The sequence below is a fragment of the Vulpes vulpes genome, chromosome 13 (genome assembly GCF_048418805.1).
Source record: "Vulpes vulpes isolate BD-2025 chromosome 13, VulVul3, whole genome shotgun sequence".
In the NCBI taxonomy this organism is placed as follows: Eukaryota; Metazoa; Chordata; class Mammalia; order Carnivora; family Canidae; genus Vulpes; species Vulpes vulpes.
In genome coordinates, this window is record NC_132792.1 from 8,304,237 (window position 1) to 8,323,194 (window position 18,958).

At 44.3% G+C, this 18,958-nt stretch overlaps 1 protein-coding gene across 1 annotated transcript in view; it reads left to right on the plus strand.

Annotated features, from left to right (window-relative positions):
* The window catches only part of KCNQ3 (potassium voltage-gated channel subfamily Q member 3), a 298,069-nt gene that overhangs the window by 224,284 nt on the left and 54,827 nt on the right, over positions 1-18,958 (plus strand). Inside the window, exon 2 of the mRNA XM_025993503.2 lies at positions 17,633-17,723. Coding sequence (XP_025849288.2) covers positions 17,633-17,723 — 91 coding nt within the window. The remainder of the gene's footprint in view (positions 1-17,632; positions 17,724-18,958) is intronic.

The window sequence follows — 18,958 nt, forward strand, 5'->3', positions numbered from 1 at the left end:
AGCCACTTGTGAAAGAAAAGTGGTGTTAAATGTATTTTTCAGAAGGAAAGAAACAAGACAATCGGGCAGAATTTATGAGGAAATAGGTGTTGACTGCTTTAAAGGAAAGATTTGCAGAGGCCCTTGGGCTGAAGCCAATGGGAAGGGACTTCTGCAGGAATTGTTCAGGAATTGCAAGCATCAGGTAAAGCCCCGGAGATTGGTCAAAGTGAGTGTGAGAGGCTATGCTCTGTGTTTGATGAATAAAAGAATGTCAGATGGCCAGATGGGCAAATAAGGCATCAGTGGGCACTTATCTGTGTGTAGCATTATAGTATATGGTCAAGAATGTGAATTTTGATGCCAGACAAACCTGGGTAGGTTTGAATGCTGGTTTCCATGTGGCCCAGGAAATATATCTAAACTTTGCTAAAAGATAATTAAAAAAAAAAAAAAAAAAAGTAAACTCATGACTCTCGTACAGATATAAAATAAATATATTTTAAGGATTTTCTTTAATTTACCAGTTGTTGACAGAACCAGACAAATGTTATAAAGGCTCAAAAGGGAATCTGAAAAACTGACACAGCTATAGATCAGGAATTTTTAAAATGAATACGCAAATGAGATAACATTGGTTTTTCTCATGAGACTAGAAAGAAGTCCATTGAATCTTTACTAGACAGGGCTAAATTTGCATGTTTTAAGACATGAAGTAGTTTGCATTGTTACCTGTTATTTACAGTTTACAGTTATAAAGTAGTTCAGAGATGGGGAAGGACTAAAGTCAATAAAGACAAGGAAAGACTTAAGATAACCTGGAAGGGTGTGATCTGAATGAGGCAGAGTTTTCTACTAAAACACAATTTTCTTACTCCTTGTAGAGCTTCTGTTTGCCCATCTTGAAAATGGCAGTGATTGCGTATCAGTAGTTTGCTGTGAGGGTCAGACAAAATGATGCATGTCTTGCATTTTGACCAGTAACTGACACACAACAAGACTTTAGTGAGGGACCCAACAGGCTTGGTGGGTGGATGGAAGATACCGCAGTATGTCACACCTGCCACAAGACAGGTCTGCACAGTGTGTTATGGGGCCCAGAGGAGGACACCATGACCTCTGATGTGGGAAGCTGCATGGCAGTGATTTCTGTGCAGGCTGTTGATAATAAAGCATTCTCTGAGTGGTCATATGTTATTCCCTTATAATGGATTTTCTTGTTTAATTTTCAAACTACCCATTAGATATATATGATATCCCCAATATCCAGATGAAAGTAGTGTAGTGGAGAGACTTGAAGGTCAATGCTTTGATCCTCTCTCCTGATATACATGATAACATAAAAGGGTAGTAGCCATCTTGCTAGTCTTGGTATCTGTCTGTCTATCTCAATCTCTCTGTCTATCTGTCTCTATCATTGGTTCCGAAGAGGTAAGCTGCCATCATGAATCCCTACAGCCAGAGGAAATAAATTCTGCTGACAACCCAAGGGAGCTTGGCCATGGTTTTTTCCCCCAGTTAAGGCTCTCATGAGAACCCATCTCTGGCCAACTGTTTGAGTTCAGCCTCAACCAGCCTCAACCAGCACTAGCTAAGCTATGTCCAGACAGCTGAATCACAGATACTGTGACGTGATAAATGTGTGTTTTCTAAGCTGCTAAATTTGGAATAATTTGTTAGAAAATTCATACAAATAGTGAGGCTATAGATACTACATAACTTGACCAGTGTTCCTTTAGAACATGTTAGCGCTATGATTCAGACTTCATTCTTTGTGACTGCAGAGACAGCCCTGCCATGGCAGCTTCCCACTGCAGGCTCATGTGCTTCTTTTACTACAGACCAGCTGGGGACAGGATTCACTTCCATACAACTTGACTCCAAAGCCCACAGTGTTGGCTGGTGATCTATTCTTTCCAGAAAGTGGTTCCCAACCCTGACTGCACAATATTATCACATGGGGGAAGTTAAAAAAACAGACTATAATTGGGCTCACTCAGAGTAATTAAATTAGGAGATTCATGGGTTGGGACCTGCCACTGGCTTTTTGGGTTTGTTAAGATCCATAGGTAATTTTAATTTGCAACTTTACAAACCCTTGTTCCAGAACACAATGATGGCTAAAAAATCCATATCAACACTGCATCTGGGGAGAAGGTTCTTGTTAAGACATGATTTTTAAGATAAAGTATGCTTATAACTGGCAGCATAGTTTTCTACTAACACAAACATTTTTTTCTATACCCAGCTTTTCTTGCCTAAGGAGAGTAAGGCCTCATTCAACCTGTGCTTAGCTGACACCAGCCATTTTTCCCAAGTACTCTGATAAATGCTGCTAGACAAAAAAAAAAAAAAAAGATAAAGAGGGGTGATGTAAGTTCAAGGAGTAAGGGGATACCTCACAGAGAGAGGTCAGAAAGTTACCAATGAATGAAAGAAGCAACAGCCAATGAACATGAAACCCCACTGACTGTCATCTTCAATGAAGATGGGGCCTGATGGCATTAATCCCAGTGTGCCTAGAAGCCCAAACACCCACAAGTGTTCTCTCTTCCTACATAAGTAAGTGGTTCCCAAGAAACGCCCTGCCTGCTTCCTGCCCATCACCACTCCCCCAGGGAATGTTGAACCCCAGTGGCCTGTTCTAAGCCATATTCTCTCGTCCACCTCCTTTCCAATAGCCTAAAGCTCAGAACACACCCCATTGCACCTTCTAGACCCTGATGCAAATAAAAAAATCACAAACCTGTTCTAGATCCAGAAGGGGTCTTAGGACAGAAAGGTGTAGAATAAATGTGAGTTGAAGACCAGTTGTGTACCGGGCATTGCACTAGAATTTTGCACACATGATCTCATTGATTCTCCCAGTCTACCTTTTATAGTTAGTTGCTCTAAGTAGTTAGATCCATTTTGCAGATCTAGAAATTGAGATTCAGAGTCAATTTGCCCAAGGTGTCCCAGGTAGTTGGTGGTAAGGACTTGAAATCAGACTTCCTGACCTTAGTATTCTTTTCCCTTCCCAAACCTTTTTTTCTACATAGAAAAGCACATCAACCCATGTTTTTTTCTCAGAGCACCCCCAGATAAAATATTGTACTCCAATTTACAGTATGACACCGGTCCTAAGTGTTGGGAACATTAGAGCCAGGTGAACCAAGCTTGGCATAACTTTTAACGCCCATAGCTAGTGAATGGTCTTGAATTTTTCCTCTAAATAACTGACCTTAGAAGCAGGTGAGAGGAAGGGGGTCTCAAAGCCCCAAGATGCTGTGCAGTTTTGAAATTATAACTAATACCTAGTAACCTAGGAGAACTTATTAGTGTGCTCTTGACCATACTCAGTTCCGCAGAGTAGCACATACCATGTCCACTGTAATGCTCATCACTTCCCACTGGAATAATTGTTTTCCTCATGTTGCCATAAATATCTTGAGTGCAGACCTGAATCTTGGGTTACCTTTGTACCTTGACATGGAGCTTGGTGCAAAGTAATTACTCAGTAAACATGTGTTGAATGAAGGACTGAGTGAGTGAATGTAAAATCCAGGAGTATTTAAAGATGAATGCAGAGTCCAAGGACGAAAGGAAATTGCTGAAACAATCAGCCATGATGACCATTGTTTTTGCAGCGCAGCTGGGTAGACAGATGTGTCACCGCCATGCTAATGCTAGCGTGGGGCACACTTCTTTTTTTTTAAATCTCTCATTTTGGAAACTTGAAGCCACTAAGTGTTTCCATTCTAATGAGATTTCCAAAAGGAGAGGAAAAAAAATCTAGAATAATCGGGGCTGTGTCATGCTGGGGGAAAAACAGCATGGGATCCAGATCTTACTTTGTGTCTGTGTGTTTGGCTCTCAAAAGAAACAGTGGAGCCATTTGTAGGAAGGTGCTAATGGGATAAGAAAATATAAGATGTTTACACCTTTTGGTTTGGGTCTGAGAGGACCATTTTTTACATCTGAATGAGAAAAGTCTCCAGGGCATGGTGAGAAAAGTAAGTAATACATCAATTACACATTGGCATTTTTCCCACTGTCTTCAGCCTAAAGGCAGTTGAAAAGGCTGGAGTCTGATTTGACCACCACGTAGGTGGAGAAGGTGAAAGACTACTTGGGATAATTTCCGAGCTGCTGGATAACTTCCTCCCTTTTCTTCTAAAACCTGTGTCTCTCAGCTGGAGGTCCCTTAAGAAGTACCTTCCTCTTTTGGTGCAAGGCTCTATTCTCTGTTAAAATGCAAATCCCAGGTGCCATTTTATACCTCTTAAACTAGCAGCAAGTCCATTAGCAAATGGTAATAACCATTGCTGGTAAAACTGGGTGAAAACAGGGTCCTTATGTGTTCCTAGGGACATTGTAAAGTCATGTAACCTTTTAGAATCCTCTGGCAGGATGCCTCAAGAATTCATACAAATGTTCAAAGCCGAATATACTGGAGATTTATTGTAAGGAATTGGTCCTCAATGAGAAAAAAATTATACGTGCAAAGATATTTACTCTAGCATTATTTATAATGACACAGAACTGGAAGCGATATAAACCCAAATATCTAGCAATGAGAGACTAGTTATATATATTTCAGTGCACTGATGTCATTGAATGCTGCTCTTTCATTAAACATGATTGTTTTGAATATTTTATAGCTAAGTGGAAGACTATTTATGCTTTAATAAGATAAAATGTAGAACATAATGTTGTGACAAAGCAATATGTAAAAATTGTATATGCCTGTGTCCTTGGGCTGGAAAAGGGATGCATGAGGGGGGAAGAAAAGAGTTGATTTGTTAGGCTTCGAATTAAATATGGTGATTCTTTTATTTTGGTCTACATCATTCACTTCAGAATATCTTTTGTGAATTGAGTCTTTTAAATGCAAGAGGGCTAGAAATATCCAGGATGGAAGGATCTGACTGTAAGCAAAGTGACCAGGAATCAGTGAGAGGCTGAAACCCTTTGGACCTGCTGTGAGAAATGCACAAGAAAAGGCTGTTGGGCAGCAATGGAGGGCTGAAAGCCCCTGGGAGCAGAGGTGACAGGGGTGTCCTAGAGCACACACTCCAGACTCTAGACTCTGATCTACACACTTCAAATCTTCTCAGGAGATCCTTATAGCTCAGATGGAAGACACATGACCCAGGACAGGAGAAGCAATGCTGACATCACTGTGAGCCTAGGACAGAGATGCCTCTATCCTTCTGGAAGGAAGGAGGGGTAAAGGGAAACCATGCAGCCTGTTTGCCATTCCCCCATCACCTTCTTACCTTCCACCCTCTTAGACCAAAGACTCTCTCCATGTAAGCTTGGGAAAGGGCAGCTGGGGAGCCTTTACTGGATCTTCCCATCCTTCTGGGTGAGCTAGCAATAACCCTACACTGCAACATCTATAAGTATGGCTCCTCTAGACAGGTTCTACTCTGGCCTCCCTGGAAGCAGGTACTGTGCCCAATACCTGCTGTCACAACCACATTACCATTGAGCACACATGGAACCTTCCACCTACCAGAGTGTGCATCTAGGGACTTTGCATCCTTCCTTGCCAGTCTGGGCTGCAGTCCTGCAAGGTGGACATTGGTGTCCCCAATGCACAAATGAGGAAGCAAAGAGGAATGCAATAATTTGCCTGGGTCACAAAAACTTGAAGGGGAAGGGCTAGGGATGGCAGACAGTCTCTGATGGTCAAGTACATTCTGACCCTACTACTGTCTTTAGTGCTTCATACATATAAATGCTTCAAAAATGCACTTAGAAGAGGTCTGCACCCCATTCCATTTCACGGTGGGGGGGCACAAGGGTCCTCACAGTCCAAACAATTCTCTTTTACAACTTAACTCAATTCTAACACCATCTACATGAAGATAGCACCATATTCCATAGTTTAAGGGCTCAGTCCTACAAGACCACCCCCCATGACTCATTTTAGGCACCAATCAAAACTCCAGGTTGTCACTTGTGTTCATGGCTGTATAGATTAAGGATTCTAATGACCCTTTCCTTGGGTTCCATTAATTTGCCAGATCAGTTCATAGAAACAGAAACATTTGACCAGGTTATTATAAGAGGATATAACTTAGGAACAGCTATCTTAGCGACAAAGAAATGCACAAGGTGAGATATAAGAAAGCCACAGAGTTTCTATGGCCTCTCCAGGTATGCTGCTCTTCCCATGTTGGCCAACCCAGAAGCTCTCTGAACCTAGTCCCTTGAGGTTGTTATGGAGACTTCATTACATAGATATGATTGATTAAATCATTGGTCATCAGTGATTGAACTCCATTTCCAGCCCTCCTGCCTCACCCAGTGGTTGGAGGTGAGGGGGGTGGATGTTCCAGCCCTCTGACCACATGGTTCATTCTCCTGGCCACCAGCTCCCAACTATAGTGTCCAAAAGTCACCTCAATTACTCTCCTCACTTAGGAAATTAAAAGGGGTTTAGAGCTTTGTGCCAGAAACTAGGATAAAGACCACGTATTCACAGCATAGTAGGTGCTCTGCATGTGTTTGTTAAATTAAACATCCTTTGGAGGTGGTTCAGTACCATTCCTATGGTGGTGTGGGTATCTCTGGAAGGATGGATTCAGACCTCAAACATTCACAGTGTGAAACAAAGACTATTTTGTTCACAAAGCTGATTGGACTTTTAGTTGAGGCTTATGGATTTTTTAATCATGCCTTTGTTTTTCCCACCCTATAATGTCATGCAGACTCCTGAAACAAAGCAAAGAAATTCCCTGCTGTTTCTCTTCTGATTTCTCAGGGCTTACTTTCTTACCTCTTTTGATGATGAGCACCACCCAGCCTCATCCAGCTCTCTGATGCTATGTGTTCTGTGATGAGGTCTTAAAGAAATTATGAAAAAGTCAATAAAAATGGCCCTGGTAAAGTAGCCTCAGTGGAAATGTAGTTTTGCATTTTCTCCAATGTTCTAGGGTCCACTTTCCTAGATGGGCAGCATAAAAGAAATATTGTTTTGTTTTGTTTTTCTGAGGATACACTGTGCATACAGGAAAGCTCTGTAAGATGATATGATCTGATCAGCATGGTTGAAAGTTGACAGATAAAATGAGAGAGGTCTGCACTTCAGGCACTGGGAACACTGTGCATACAGGAAAGCTCTGTAAGATGATATGATCTGATCAGCATGGTTGAAAGTTGACAGATAAAATGAGAGAGGTCTGCACTTCAGGCACTGGGAATGGTGGGAAGGAGTTTGCAACTGACCAATGTTCACTGATGTTCACTCTTTACTTGCACTGGGATCACAGCACCCTGGCACATGTCCACCCTGGCATTTTATTAGCCTCATTGTATAAATAAGGAGACTGAGATTTTCAAAGGCAAGACAGCGTGACCAAGTGCACCTGGCTGGAAATGTAATCCAGAATCCAAACCCAAATTGCCCTATCTCCTAGGGATTTTCTCTTTCTAATGAACCAAATTGTTCAGATGATGCTAAACTCTGTGTGTATGGAGGATGAGGAGTGATGGAAATGATGCTAGGAAGGATAGCTTTGACCCTCCCAAGAGGGATTGGAGAGGAAGCAGTAAAGGACCACAGGAGTGCTGTCAGGAGACTGCTGGAGGGTCAGGGGGAAAAACAATGTGGCTTGACAAGGGCATTGGTCATAGAGACAGAGAAGTAGACAAGATGTATGATAGTACATCAGAGGAAGAATGGGCATAATTTCCTGTAGTGTCAGGCATACCTGCAGGAGTGGGAAGGGTCAGAAAGGCACTTGGCACTCTGGCTGCAGAGCCACTGGGCACCCACATACCCTACCCCAATGAGTACTCATCATAGCTCTGTGAGAAGCCCTTTGCATCCTCATTTCTAAATCTTCAAATAAAAGAGCTGAGGCTCAGAAAGATGAAGCATCTTGCTGAAAGTTCTACAGTTCACAAGGGTAATCCAGACCCAAATAGAGGTCATTATAAACAGGAGTGCCTGGGATAGGGTCAAGTCCAAAAAAGGAGTAAAGCCTGCCACACTTCAGTACACAGATGGGATTCCCAAGTCTCAGCTCCTGATTCCATTGCTCTGCTAGCTTAGGTGAGCCCCAGCAGGTCTCATTCCATGAAAATAGGAGAGTTTATTTCCAGTGAAATATGTGGAGAGTCAGAAAAACTCAGAGTTATAACAGCTCCAATAAAACTAGAAGAGCTTGGCCCAAATAAACTATGGATCCAGACTTTAATGGGTGTGCTCCGTTAGTGCTGGGGACAGATCTGCTTCCAGCCCCTCCGACAGACACATCTGAGTCACATGTTAACACCTTGTCCTGGTCAAAGGGTTTCCAAAGACTTGGTTATAAGACAATGTTACCTATCTTTGCTTTACCAATTCTGAATTCATATTTTCCCCCATTTTAACATCTTTGAAATGAGGATGTGAAGTGGCTGTCATAATTTATTTGGCAGCTTCCTTTTTTTTTTTTTAGTAGTTTATAAAATTACATGTCTTACAATTAATAGTGTCGCTTGGTAGTTACCCAAAGATGACACATGTCTAATGAATTCCAAATGTATTGTATTAATAGCAATTTCTTCCCATTGAGAAATTACAAATTCCCCAGGCTTCATGGTTTACAGAATAATAGAAAATAACAATCACATTAATGATCACTAACGTTTATTAAGCATAGCCTAACATTTTATTATCCCATTTTATAGATGAAAAAAGTGAGGTACTTCAGTCCTTGCAGCAACTCCGTGAGGTTGAATAATTATCCCCATGATGAACTCAAGGGATTGGAGGACCTGACAGATTAAGTTACATACCTAACACCACATAGTGGTAAATAGTATAGTCAAGATTTAAACTCATTCCATGCCTGATTCCCAAAGGTATGCTCTCTATTATAAATATTTGGTAAATGGGCAAATTGGAAGGAAAGTGCTAATTACTGAGTGTCCACTGCCTGCCTCTAAGCATTTTATATCTTTTTGCTATTGAACCCTAATAAGTAGCTGGCACTTCATTCCTACCCTACGCATGAGGAGATGGAAGCCTGGTAGTAAGGTCAACTCGAGACCCTAGCATGTTGGGCTCCAGGGCGCAGACTGTTCCCTGACAGGAGGTCCCCATGACATTTGGTCAGGTCATGGAGAAGTTTGCCCTGCGGCCCAAAGTAATGCAGTTAGTACCATCCAGAGAAATGCTCCTAGGGCAGCAACAGTGAGTTCACACAGGGCTGTTGCCTTGTTTAAAAACCACAAGTAGTGGGTTCTTGGATGGCTCCAGTCAGTTAACCATTTAACTCTTGGTTTCAGCTTAGGTCATGATCTCAGGGTCCTGGGATCGAGCCCTGTGTCAGGCTCCATACTCAGCGTGGAGTCTGCTTGTCCCTCTCCCTCCCTCTCTGTTCTTCCCTGAATGCATGCCCCCCTCTCTTTCTCTCTCAAATAAGTGAATAGATCTTTTTTAAAAAATTAATAAGAGGGACACTCAAGAAAAAAACACATGGTAGCACACTACAAAACTTACATGGATGTTTCCAGAGGCAGATTCACCATGAAACCAATGGTGGTTTAAATGGTGGCCTTGTGTGAGTTTTTATTCATAATTTGTATTCTTTTCCCTGAATTTGTCCTTTTTTCCTCCATAAACCTGCATATAGTTCCATGTATTCCTCTAATCATGTTAAATATTATGTGACCCAGCTCAACAAAGGTGTTTTTAAAAATTAAATCCCTTACTTTTAAGTCTTAAAATATTTTTTTCTGCACCGCATCAGATTTGGAATGCCTCATCAGGTGATCATGGTACAGTTAAATTGCCCTTGGTTCTTAACATAAGTCAGGAGTCGGGAAACTTTCTCTTAAAGGGCTGGAGAGTAAGTATTTTAGGCTTGTGGGACAGACAGTCTCTCCTGCAGCTATTCAGCACTACAAAAACAGCCACAGATAATATGTAAACAAATAAGTGTGGCTGTGGTATTAAAAAAAAAAATTGCAGAAATTAGCAGCCTGCTGGATTTGGCCCGAGGGCCATAGTTTGCTAATTCCTGGTTTAAATGGTCAAAACCGTCATCTTCTACGTTATGCATGTGTGGATCTATTTTGTATATACAGCTATAGATACAGATTTGTGGGTGGTTATTTGTGTATGATATTCTTGCCTCATTTCAGGAACATGGAAGTTTTTAAAGACAAAGTGTTTTTCCCCTATATATTATTGATGTCAGTTTTTCAGCTCTTCTCTCTGAGCATAAAATGAGAAGGAAAGTGGGTAAGAAAGTGACATCTGCTGAATGCCAGCTGTTTCCCAAAATTCTAGAGGTTTCACCTACATGATTCTCTTCTAATCCCTATGCCCATCCCATGAGGCAGGTTTAGAGAGTCCCATTATTCCATAGTTCATGGGAATTGGTGAAGATCTACTTAAAGAGAATCTGCTCGAAATGGGACCCGACCTCATACCAAACAGTGAAGAAAATACCTCATTAGTACTTTATCACAAAATATATATATATATAATTAAAAGACAAAAATGTGTTTATTGAATCTCATAATTAATAAAAGATAGGTTATAATTGCAACTATGCTCTCATTTTCAGGATGAACAAAGACTGAATCGAGTGTTAATTTGAGGGTATATTTTCTATAGCCAAATTCTAAGATAATACAATATGACTTCACATTTTATCTCCTCAACATTTAGGGGGAAGGATTATATGAGATTTTTAATCCTTTGAAGTATCAATTGATTTGTCTTTAATTGTTGGAGTAAGATTGTCACTTGTTAATGGCTTTGCCGTATTTAGAACACCTCTCCATCATCATGTCCATCAACTTCATGAAATCTTGCATCTTTTGTAAGCTTTGCCTTTTCACTGTGCAAATGGTTCACATTGTGCTATTGGATGCTACACCTGATAGGACGAGGCAGAGACCTGCAAAGCCATGCACATGCAGGATATAAGCTGCTGCTCAGTCATCCAGGATGTTTGCATAGAGACCTCCTTACAGAAGTGTGTTTTGCTTATGAGGATTTTTGCTGCTCTGCAGTCCCTTAGCTATAAAGATTGGGGTACAGAATAAGAAAACAAAAATCCCTTGTGTGGTCACTCCTGCATTATAGATGAGACACTGAGGCTCAGAAAAATAAACTTGTCCAAGGTCATCTAGTTTCTAGGTGGTGAGCCAGGATTCAGATCTTGCTTAACCAGTATTAGTTATCTATTACTGCATAACAAACTACCACAAAATTTAGCAGCTTAACACATGTATCATCTAAGATTCTGTGGTGCAGGGATCCAGGCACTGCTTACCTGAGACTTCTGCTCAGAGTTTCTCACCAAGACTACAGTGAAGGTGTCAGCCAGGGCCGAGGTCTCACATGAAGGTGTGACTGGTGAAGGATCCTCTTCCAAGCTGCCTTTGGTGGTTGTTAGGAGAATTCAGTTCCTTAGGGACTGGTGGACTGAGTCTTTTGTTCCTTGCTGGCATTGGCTAAAGGTCACCTTTCAGTTCCACAGGGGCCTGTCCACCATGGCAGTTTGCTTCATCAAAGCCAGCAAGAGAGAGAATCTACCAGCAAGATAGCAGTCACTGTGATTCAAAGAGGCTGTTGGACGTATTCATAGGGAATAAGGAAATCCCTGACACATAGTGGGTGCTCTACCTTTGGGGCATTTCGCTTGAGGGTCAGTAGGATTCTGATGTAGTCTGAGGGGTTGTATTTTCTACTTAGGAGCAAGCACCAGTGGTGCTAGCTGAGGATCAGGACATGTGGGCTTAGTATGGTGTTAGCAACACCTGCTCTGTTAGAGGATTCAGTTCTCCCTCCACCTGGCCAGGGAGACTATTTCTCCACATCCCCACTTAATGGCACACAGACAAGGATCATAAGGTGGAGAGTCCAGTTAGCTGCTGTCTTCCTTCCCTCCCCCTAGGACCTCTGGCAAGCTTCAGGCACTCCAAAGGCCATCCTTGAGCTAGTGTCATTGGAGCAGGAGCCAGCCAGGATCTTGGCGAACTTCCCAGAAAGAGAACTGAGAGTTTCTCTTCTCAACCTGGGAGTCCAGAGGAGAAGGGATAGGCTTGTCCTCCCTGCCCGCTGAACTGCAAGCTGGCGGCCCCCTCCCCAGTATCTGGCTGCCTGTGCCCTGCCTCTTCCCCCAGAGTCTCCCTGCAGGCCTCGTGGCCACTTTCAGCACTGCTCCTACTCATGTTGTGACTCCACTGCCTGAGCCTAGAGGCTCGGTTCCTCATGTGTGGGGATGCAAATATAATGATGACAGAGACCCCACCTCGCAGGAGTAAAAGAGAAAATGATGCACAAATTATTAGATCAATTCCAGAGTTTTCACCACCTGCTTGTCCCACCACGAGGGAAGCTGTGAGGTAATACTTGACTGTTAGGCACTCATTCCCAGCGGGCCCAGCTTTTTTCCTATAAGGGAGTCTAGGCCTGGCTGAGAAGGGGGCACAGGGAATCCCGGGTACCCCTGTGATTCCTGGGTCACATTTGCCTGTGCAGACCTGTGGCCCAGCAGAAGTTTGGTGTCAGAAAGGCCTGGACCCCTATGCTTGAGACACCAATTGCAGCTTCAAAGCAGCCTCCTCCCCCATCTTCCACATCCCTGGCTGGATGGAAGACGCAGAGGAGGATGTGGGTGGAAGCATGTAGGAGGTGGTGTGTGATTGGAGGGCAAGGGAGTGTCTGAGATCTTTGAGCCCGACAAGCCTCCTTTGCCAACACAGCCAGGTACCCCGCAGACAGGAAGACAGCTGCTGGCTCTCCCCCAGACTTCCAGCACAAACCCTGACCCATCCTGCTGGCCTAGGCAAGGAGCAGAGGGAGGAGAGAGAGGGAGAGGAGGAGAAGTCAAAGGAAAGTCAGGTGAAGGAGACACATAGTTGCAGAGCAGGAATCACAGGGGGGACATGGCTGAAATCAACAACACAGGAAACGACAGGTGTCAGCAAAAATGTGGAGAAAGGAGAACCCTCTTATACTGTTGATGGGAAAGCAAACTGGTGCAGCCACTGTGGAAAACAGTGTGGATGCTCTGCAAATAAATTAAAAATAGAGCTACCTTATGATCCAGCAGCCACACTGTTGGGTATTTGCCCAAAGAATATGAAAACACTAATTCAAACATGTACCCCTCCCTATGTTGATAGCAGCATTATTCACAATAGCCAAACTATGGAAGCAGCCCTAGTGTCTATCGATAGAGGACTAGATAAAGAAGATGTACTATGGGGATCCCTGGGTGGTGCAGCGGTTTGGCCCCTGCCTTTGGCCCAGGGCGCGATCCTGGAGACCCGGAATCGAATCCCACATCCGGCTCCCGGTGCATGGAGCCTGCTTCTCCCTCTGCCTATGTCTCTGCCTCTCTCTCTCTCTCTGTGACTATCATAAATAAATAAAAAAATTTAAAAAAAGGAGATGTACTATGCATATATGTGTATATATGTACACACAATGGAATATTATTCAGCCATAAAAAGAATGGAATCTAGCCATTTGCAACGACATGGAGGAAGCTGGAGAGAATATTATGCTCAGCAAAGTAAGTCAGATGATTTCACTCATGTGGAATTTAAGAAACAAAACAAAGGAAAAGAGAAAGAGACAAACCAAAAAAAGAAAACCCACAAAAAAACCGAACCCCCAAACAGACACTTAACTATAGAGAACAAACTGATGGTTACCAGAGTGGAGGTGGGTGAGGGGATGGGGGTTAAGGATGCACTTGTCTTCATGAGCATGGGGTGATGCAGGGAAGTGTTGAATCACTATACTGTACACCTGAAACTAATATCACACTGTGTGTTAACTGCACTGGAATTAAAATATAGGAAACTTTAAGAAAGTGACAGAGGATGTAGAAGAATCGTTGGTGAAGCGCGGGGGAGTGAGAAAGCCAAAGCAGTGGGAGAAGGGAAGACCCTGTTTGGAGCTCAAACTCACTCAAGCGCATATCTTAAGAGTAAATTGAAAAGTGTGAAGGACCAAAGAGCATTTTCCCCTTCCCCGATCAAGAAGGGCTCCTTGCTGCTCTTAGCTTTGTAAATTAATGGTTGTTCTGCAATCTCAGAAAGTTAAATTCCTGAGGCTACAGGTTGCTTTTGAATTCCTTGAGATGTGAGAAAATGCAGCGCTCCACTGGGCATTTGCTGCCGCCTGCTGGCTACCGTCTGGTTCTGCAACCCTGGACCGCCGAGAATCCGGCTGAAACTGCATTTATTTTGCTACTGGTTAGGGCCAAATGATCCCCTTTGCTGGCTCTAAAAATATCAGAAAGGGAGACAGAACATGAGAGACTCCTAACTCTAGGAAACGAACAAGGGATGGAGGAAAGGGAGGTGGGCGGGGGGTGGGGGTGACTGGGTGACGGGCACTGAGGGGGGCACTTGATGGGATGAGCACTGGGTATTATGCTGTATGTTGGCAAATTGAACTCCAATAAAAAATTTAAAAAATAAAAATAAAAATAAAAAATCAAATCACAGACTGCAAGAGCTGAAAGGAACTTAGATCCCCAGCCCCAACCTCTTCCCTAAGCTTTAGGCTCGAATTTTGATCAGCCTGCTGAATGTTTCCACTTGAACCTCAAACTCAGCAGGTTCATAACGTGGTTAAGATAATATGTTTTAATTAATACACAATGCAAGTAAATGATTACAAAATGATAATGGGTTATGATCAATACCAGAATAGAAATGCAGGCGGTGCTCTGTGATCCCAGGGGAGAGGACACACTGGGGAACATGCAGAGAGCAGCCGAGGTCATGGAAGTCTCCTGGGGCAAGTCATGACTGGTGGTGTCAAAGCATCAGCAGGAGAATTGGGCGGGGGGGGGCGGGTTGGGGAGCAGTGGGCAGGGAAGAGCACTGAGACAGGCACTCATAGGCTCAGGGGGTCGGAGGAAATGCCCTCATTCAGGACGACTGGCCTGGGAGTGGCGAAGCAGCAGAAGATAAGGCTGTGAGGACAGCGAGGCCAGATCATCAGAGGCCCACAGCCCAGGCTAAAGGAGAAGGTTGAGCCAGGTTTTGTGTCTGTAAACTTTTGCACTCTCTGCATGTGCACATGTCATTCACGATGCCTCGGGGGGCATAATCCAGGTCAACACACATAAAATGGGGGAATGTCCTGGGTAAACTGAGACATGGCAGTCAGCTCCAGCCAAGCCTCAAATATACTTCCCACCCCTTGGCTACAGCCTCTTGGATGCTTTCAACCTCGTACTCCCAAAGCATGTGGTGGACACTCAGATCATAATCTGCACTGCACTAGGACATCCTTGAAAATGAGGGCTAAGTTCTATTCATGTTCGTATCCTTAAAACCAGGGCTCTGCCTGGGATACAAGAGGCACTCGATACATTGATATCAAATCAAAATAAAATAATCACTGACACTTAGTGAAGGCACTCTTCTAGGCACCCGACACAGAGTATTGAATCATTGAATGATTGAGGACATGGTCACTTTTATTGGGTTCGTTTTCTAGACAAGGAAGCCAAGACACTGAGAGGCTGTGTAACTTGCCTAAGATGACACAGCACAAGAGGAGGAAGGGAATTGTAATCTAGGGTTTATATCTCCAGAGCCTATGAATGAATAAAATGAAGTTTTGACCTAATGTGGATTTGCAGAATCATTCAAGAGCCCAGTCCCCAGGGCCTGCTGGGGAACCAGCCAGTAATGAGTGTGTGGAATGGGACAGCACCAGGCATCATCTGCATGATCCTGTACAGTTGACCAAATGACTCCCCATCCATTATCTCCTATGGTCCTCACAATAGCCATGATCTTCCGGCTGACCCATCATTCCCATTCTATGAGTGTGATCATTGGGGTTCCCAAGGTCAGTGAGCTACTCAAGATCACATAGAAAGTACCCTTTGATCCTGTATCTTTGGACTCCACGCTCTGTAGTCTTTTTAACTGACAACACAATTATCCAGATGGCAGTGAATCCTTCTGATGAATTTCTTCATCTCCAAAAAGTTCATGTCTACCCTGGGAACTAGTTGTGAGGATGAGCGGATAGATGTAAAGTGACGAGGGGTAGGTGCACACTAATGGGTGGTGTGGAAGTTGATGTCATTACCACCATCACTACCATCATCATCATCACTACCTGAGAAGATTTGGGATGCGGGGTAGGCAGATTCCAGGCATGGGTCCGGAGTCATTAATTGAAGTAAAATGGCCAAACACAATGGGGAATTGAAATTCTGGTTCAGATTCCTAGACAAGGTTAAAAATATCAGTTCAGGTCTACAGATCGGCAGGCTTATTATTAATTTTATTTATTTATTTATTTATGATAATTACACAGAGGGAGAGAGAGAGGCAGAGACACAGGCAGAGGGAGAAGCAGGCTCCATGCACCGGGAGCCCGACGTGGGATTCGATCCCGGGTCTCCAGGATCGCGCCCTGGGCGAAAGGCAGGCACCAAGCCGCTGCGCCACCCAGGGATCCCTGGCAGGCTTATTATTGATCAGAAAATGTGATCAGGATTACCACGGGTCAGAGCCAGGACTTGGATCCCCAGCCAAGGCCAGGAGCAGACATTTCCAAACCTCCTTACATCATGGTGGTAACCATCATAGCATGGGATACCTTTGTGTTTGGCTAGACTGTGAGCTCATGAGGACAGATCCAGCCTATTCATCAGGGAATCCCAACTCTGTCCCCAGTGCCTGCCATATAAATATGGAAGGAATGAATGAGTGAGTGAATGAATGAACGCACACGTGGATACCCACTTACACAAGCAAGCCAGCAAAGCGTGGGGTGGGATCCAGCAGGCTGGAGAGTCCGATCTCATAGAGCAGAAGGACTTGGAGTATGTTGTTCCAAGCCTCACCCATGAACCCTAGGGAGCCTGGTGCTGGGCCTTGAACCAGAGACTCTTCTTGGAGGGGGCGGAGAGCCATTGTTCTTTGCTGATAGGATGAAGCATGCACACGCATGAACACACATGCACTACAGGCTCCCCCTCTCCCTATCCTCCCGACCAGCTGCATTTATGTAGATAAGAACCTCAAAGGATCATTTGCAGTTTGCTCCTAGCCTGAGGCAGGGGCATGAGCCATATGACCTCCCTGTGACTTTTCCAGGACCAGCATTCTGCGTCCATCACTGCGGCGGGTCCTATTGTTTCTAGTATGAAGAACACTTTGTAATTTCAAAAAAAATTCCGAAGGGCCCCAGATGAAAGAGCTCATTTCCTCTAGTAACCACTGACTGTGGAAGGAATAATACAAAGCCATCGCTGCAGAGGCTCTTGCTGAGTTTATCAAGCTTTGGAACGAATTTGTTTCAAGAGTGTTTCTCATATGTTTGAAGAATCACTGTCCTCTGTGTGCAAGACACTCTATTGATTTATTTTCATTCCTGTTGCTTGACCAAAGCTTGGGATAACTTAGTCTGGAAGGTGTCTGCAGCCCCCCAGCTGGTTCCACTAACTAGCTGGTAAAGCAGAAGCGTGCACATTGCTTACCCTTCCTCAGATCTGCTTTCTTGAATGGGAAGAATAATTCCTACAGGCCTCATAGGTTTGTCATGCAGTTAAGCGGGCTGACCAGTAAAGCACATGCTGATGTCTGACGGAAGTTGTAGCTTCATCCTGGTTGACGCCTGTCTCTGGAGCCAGCCAGGACTCCATGCTTCCTCCTTCCTTCCCTCCAGGTTCCTCATTGTCCTGGGATGCTTGATTCTGGCCGTGCTGACCACGTTCAGGGAGTACGAGACTGTTTCGGGAGACTGGCTGCTGTTACTGGTGAGACTGTGCACCCACCGTGGTGCTGTTCCTGGGGTGCAGGTGCCTCTGGTTGGACTTTGACAGTTGAGAGCAAGGAGGCTGCCCTTGGGTGCCACTGGTGTTGGCTTCCTGGAGTCTCTGGCCAAGTCCAGACCCAAGAGAAAGCAATGCCTGGATGAATCGGTCAGATCTGCCATGGGCTCTGGTGGGGAGGGTATGGCCTTCATTATTCTAGACCTAAGACAGGAGGGTACAAACAAGGTCAAAGCAAAAAGCAATGCACGTATGTTGGAAACCTCAGCTTCTCAGTCCTCTGAACGTTAACATGAAGGCATGCTCTGTGCTGGAAACTGCCTCTGCCTTTTCTCCCTAAATCCTGAGGATCTTGGACTCCCTTCAAGGCCAAGTACCAAATCCCATTTGTGCATTAAAACTCCACGTCCCCACTCCTGGAGCCTCTGCTTGTTTTATCTCTGCCAGCCACCATTAGGGTCTACAAAATAGCAGAACCTTCCCCTTGCCTGTCATCCATGATGCCAGATTCAGCAAATGCCTTCTGAGGGCAGGTGTTTCCGGTCTCCAGGGTCTCATGCTAACACCTTAGCAGGTGAATCCTGAGAAGCCATCTAGCTCCAGGAGCTAGGTTTCAGGGATTATCACGGAGCAGCAACTCCCCAGAGGTCTCAGGAGGTCACCAAAGAGAGGGGGACAAAGGTGTCCAAGACTGATTGACAAGAGAGGCAGGAGGGAAAGAGGAGACTCCAGGTCCAGGGAGCCAGCCCAGCATGGAGCAGATGCACACGGGCTCTGAGCCTTGTTACCAGCCTGGGGGTCCTTCTTTGCCACGTCCTACTCTGGAGAAATTGGTTTAACTACTCCCTGCCTTGGTTTCTCAAAACATAAAATGAGAATAATATAAAATGCTACACGGGGTGCCCGGCCCAGGAGCTGAGCTAAGTAACCACTGGCCCTAATTAGCAATACCAGGGGCCAGGCACTGGGTGGGACTAGCAGACTGTGTTTCATTGATACTTCTCTTTTCGCTTTAACTGCACATAGAGGCTTTTCATCCATGAAAGTAGACTTTAAAAAAATCCATTGGCATCAAAGCAAAGAGAAAAAGCAAGGAATCTTTTGGCAAGGCTGGTATTAGGGACCGTTGACACATGAGCATGGACGCGGGAGCTGTCCGAGGCTGCAGGAGGTGCTGAGAGCGTCCTCGCTCCACCACCAAAACAGCAACAGCAACAGAA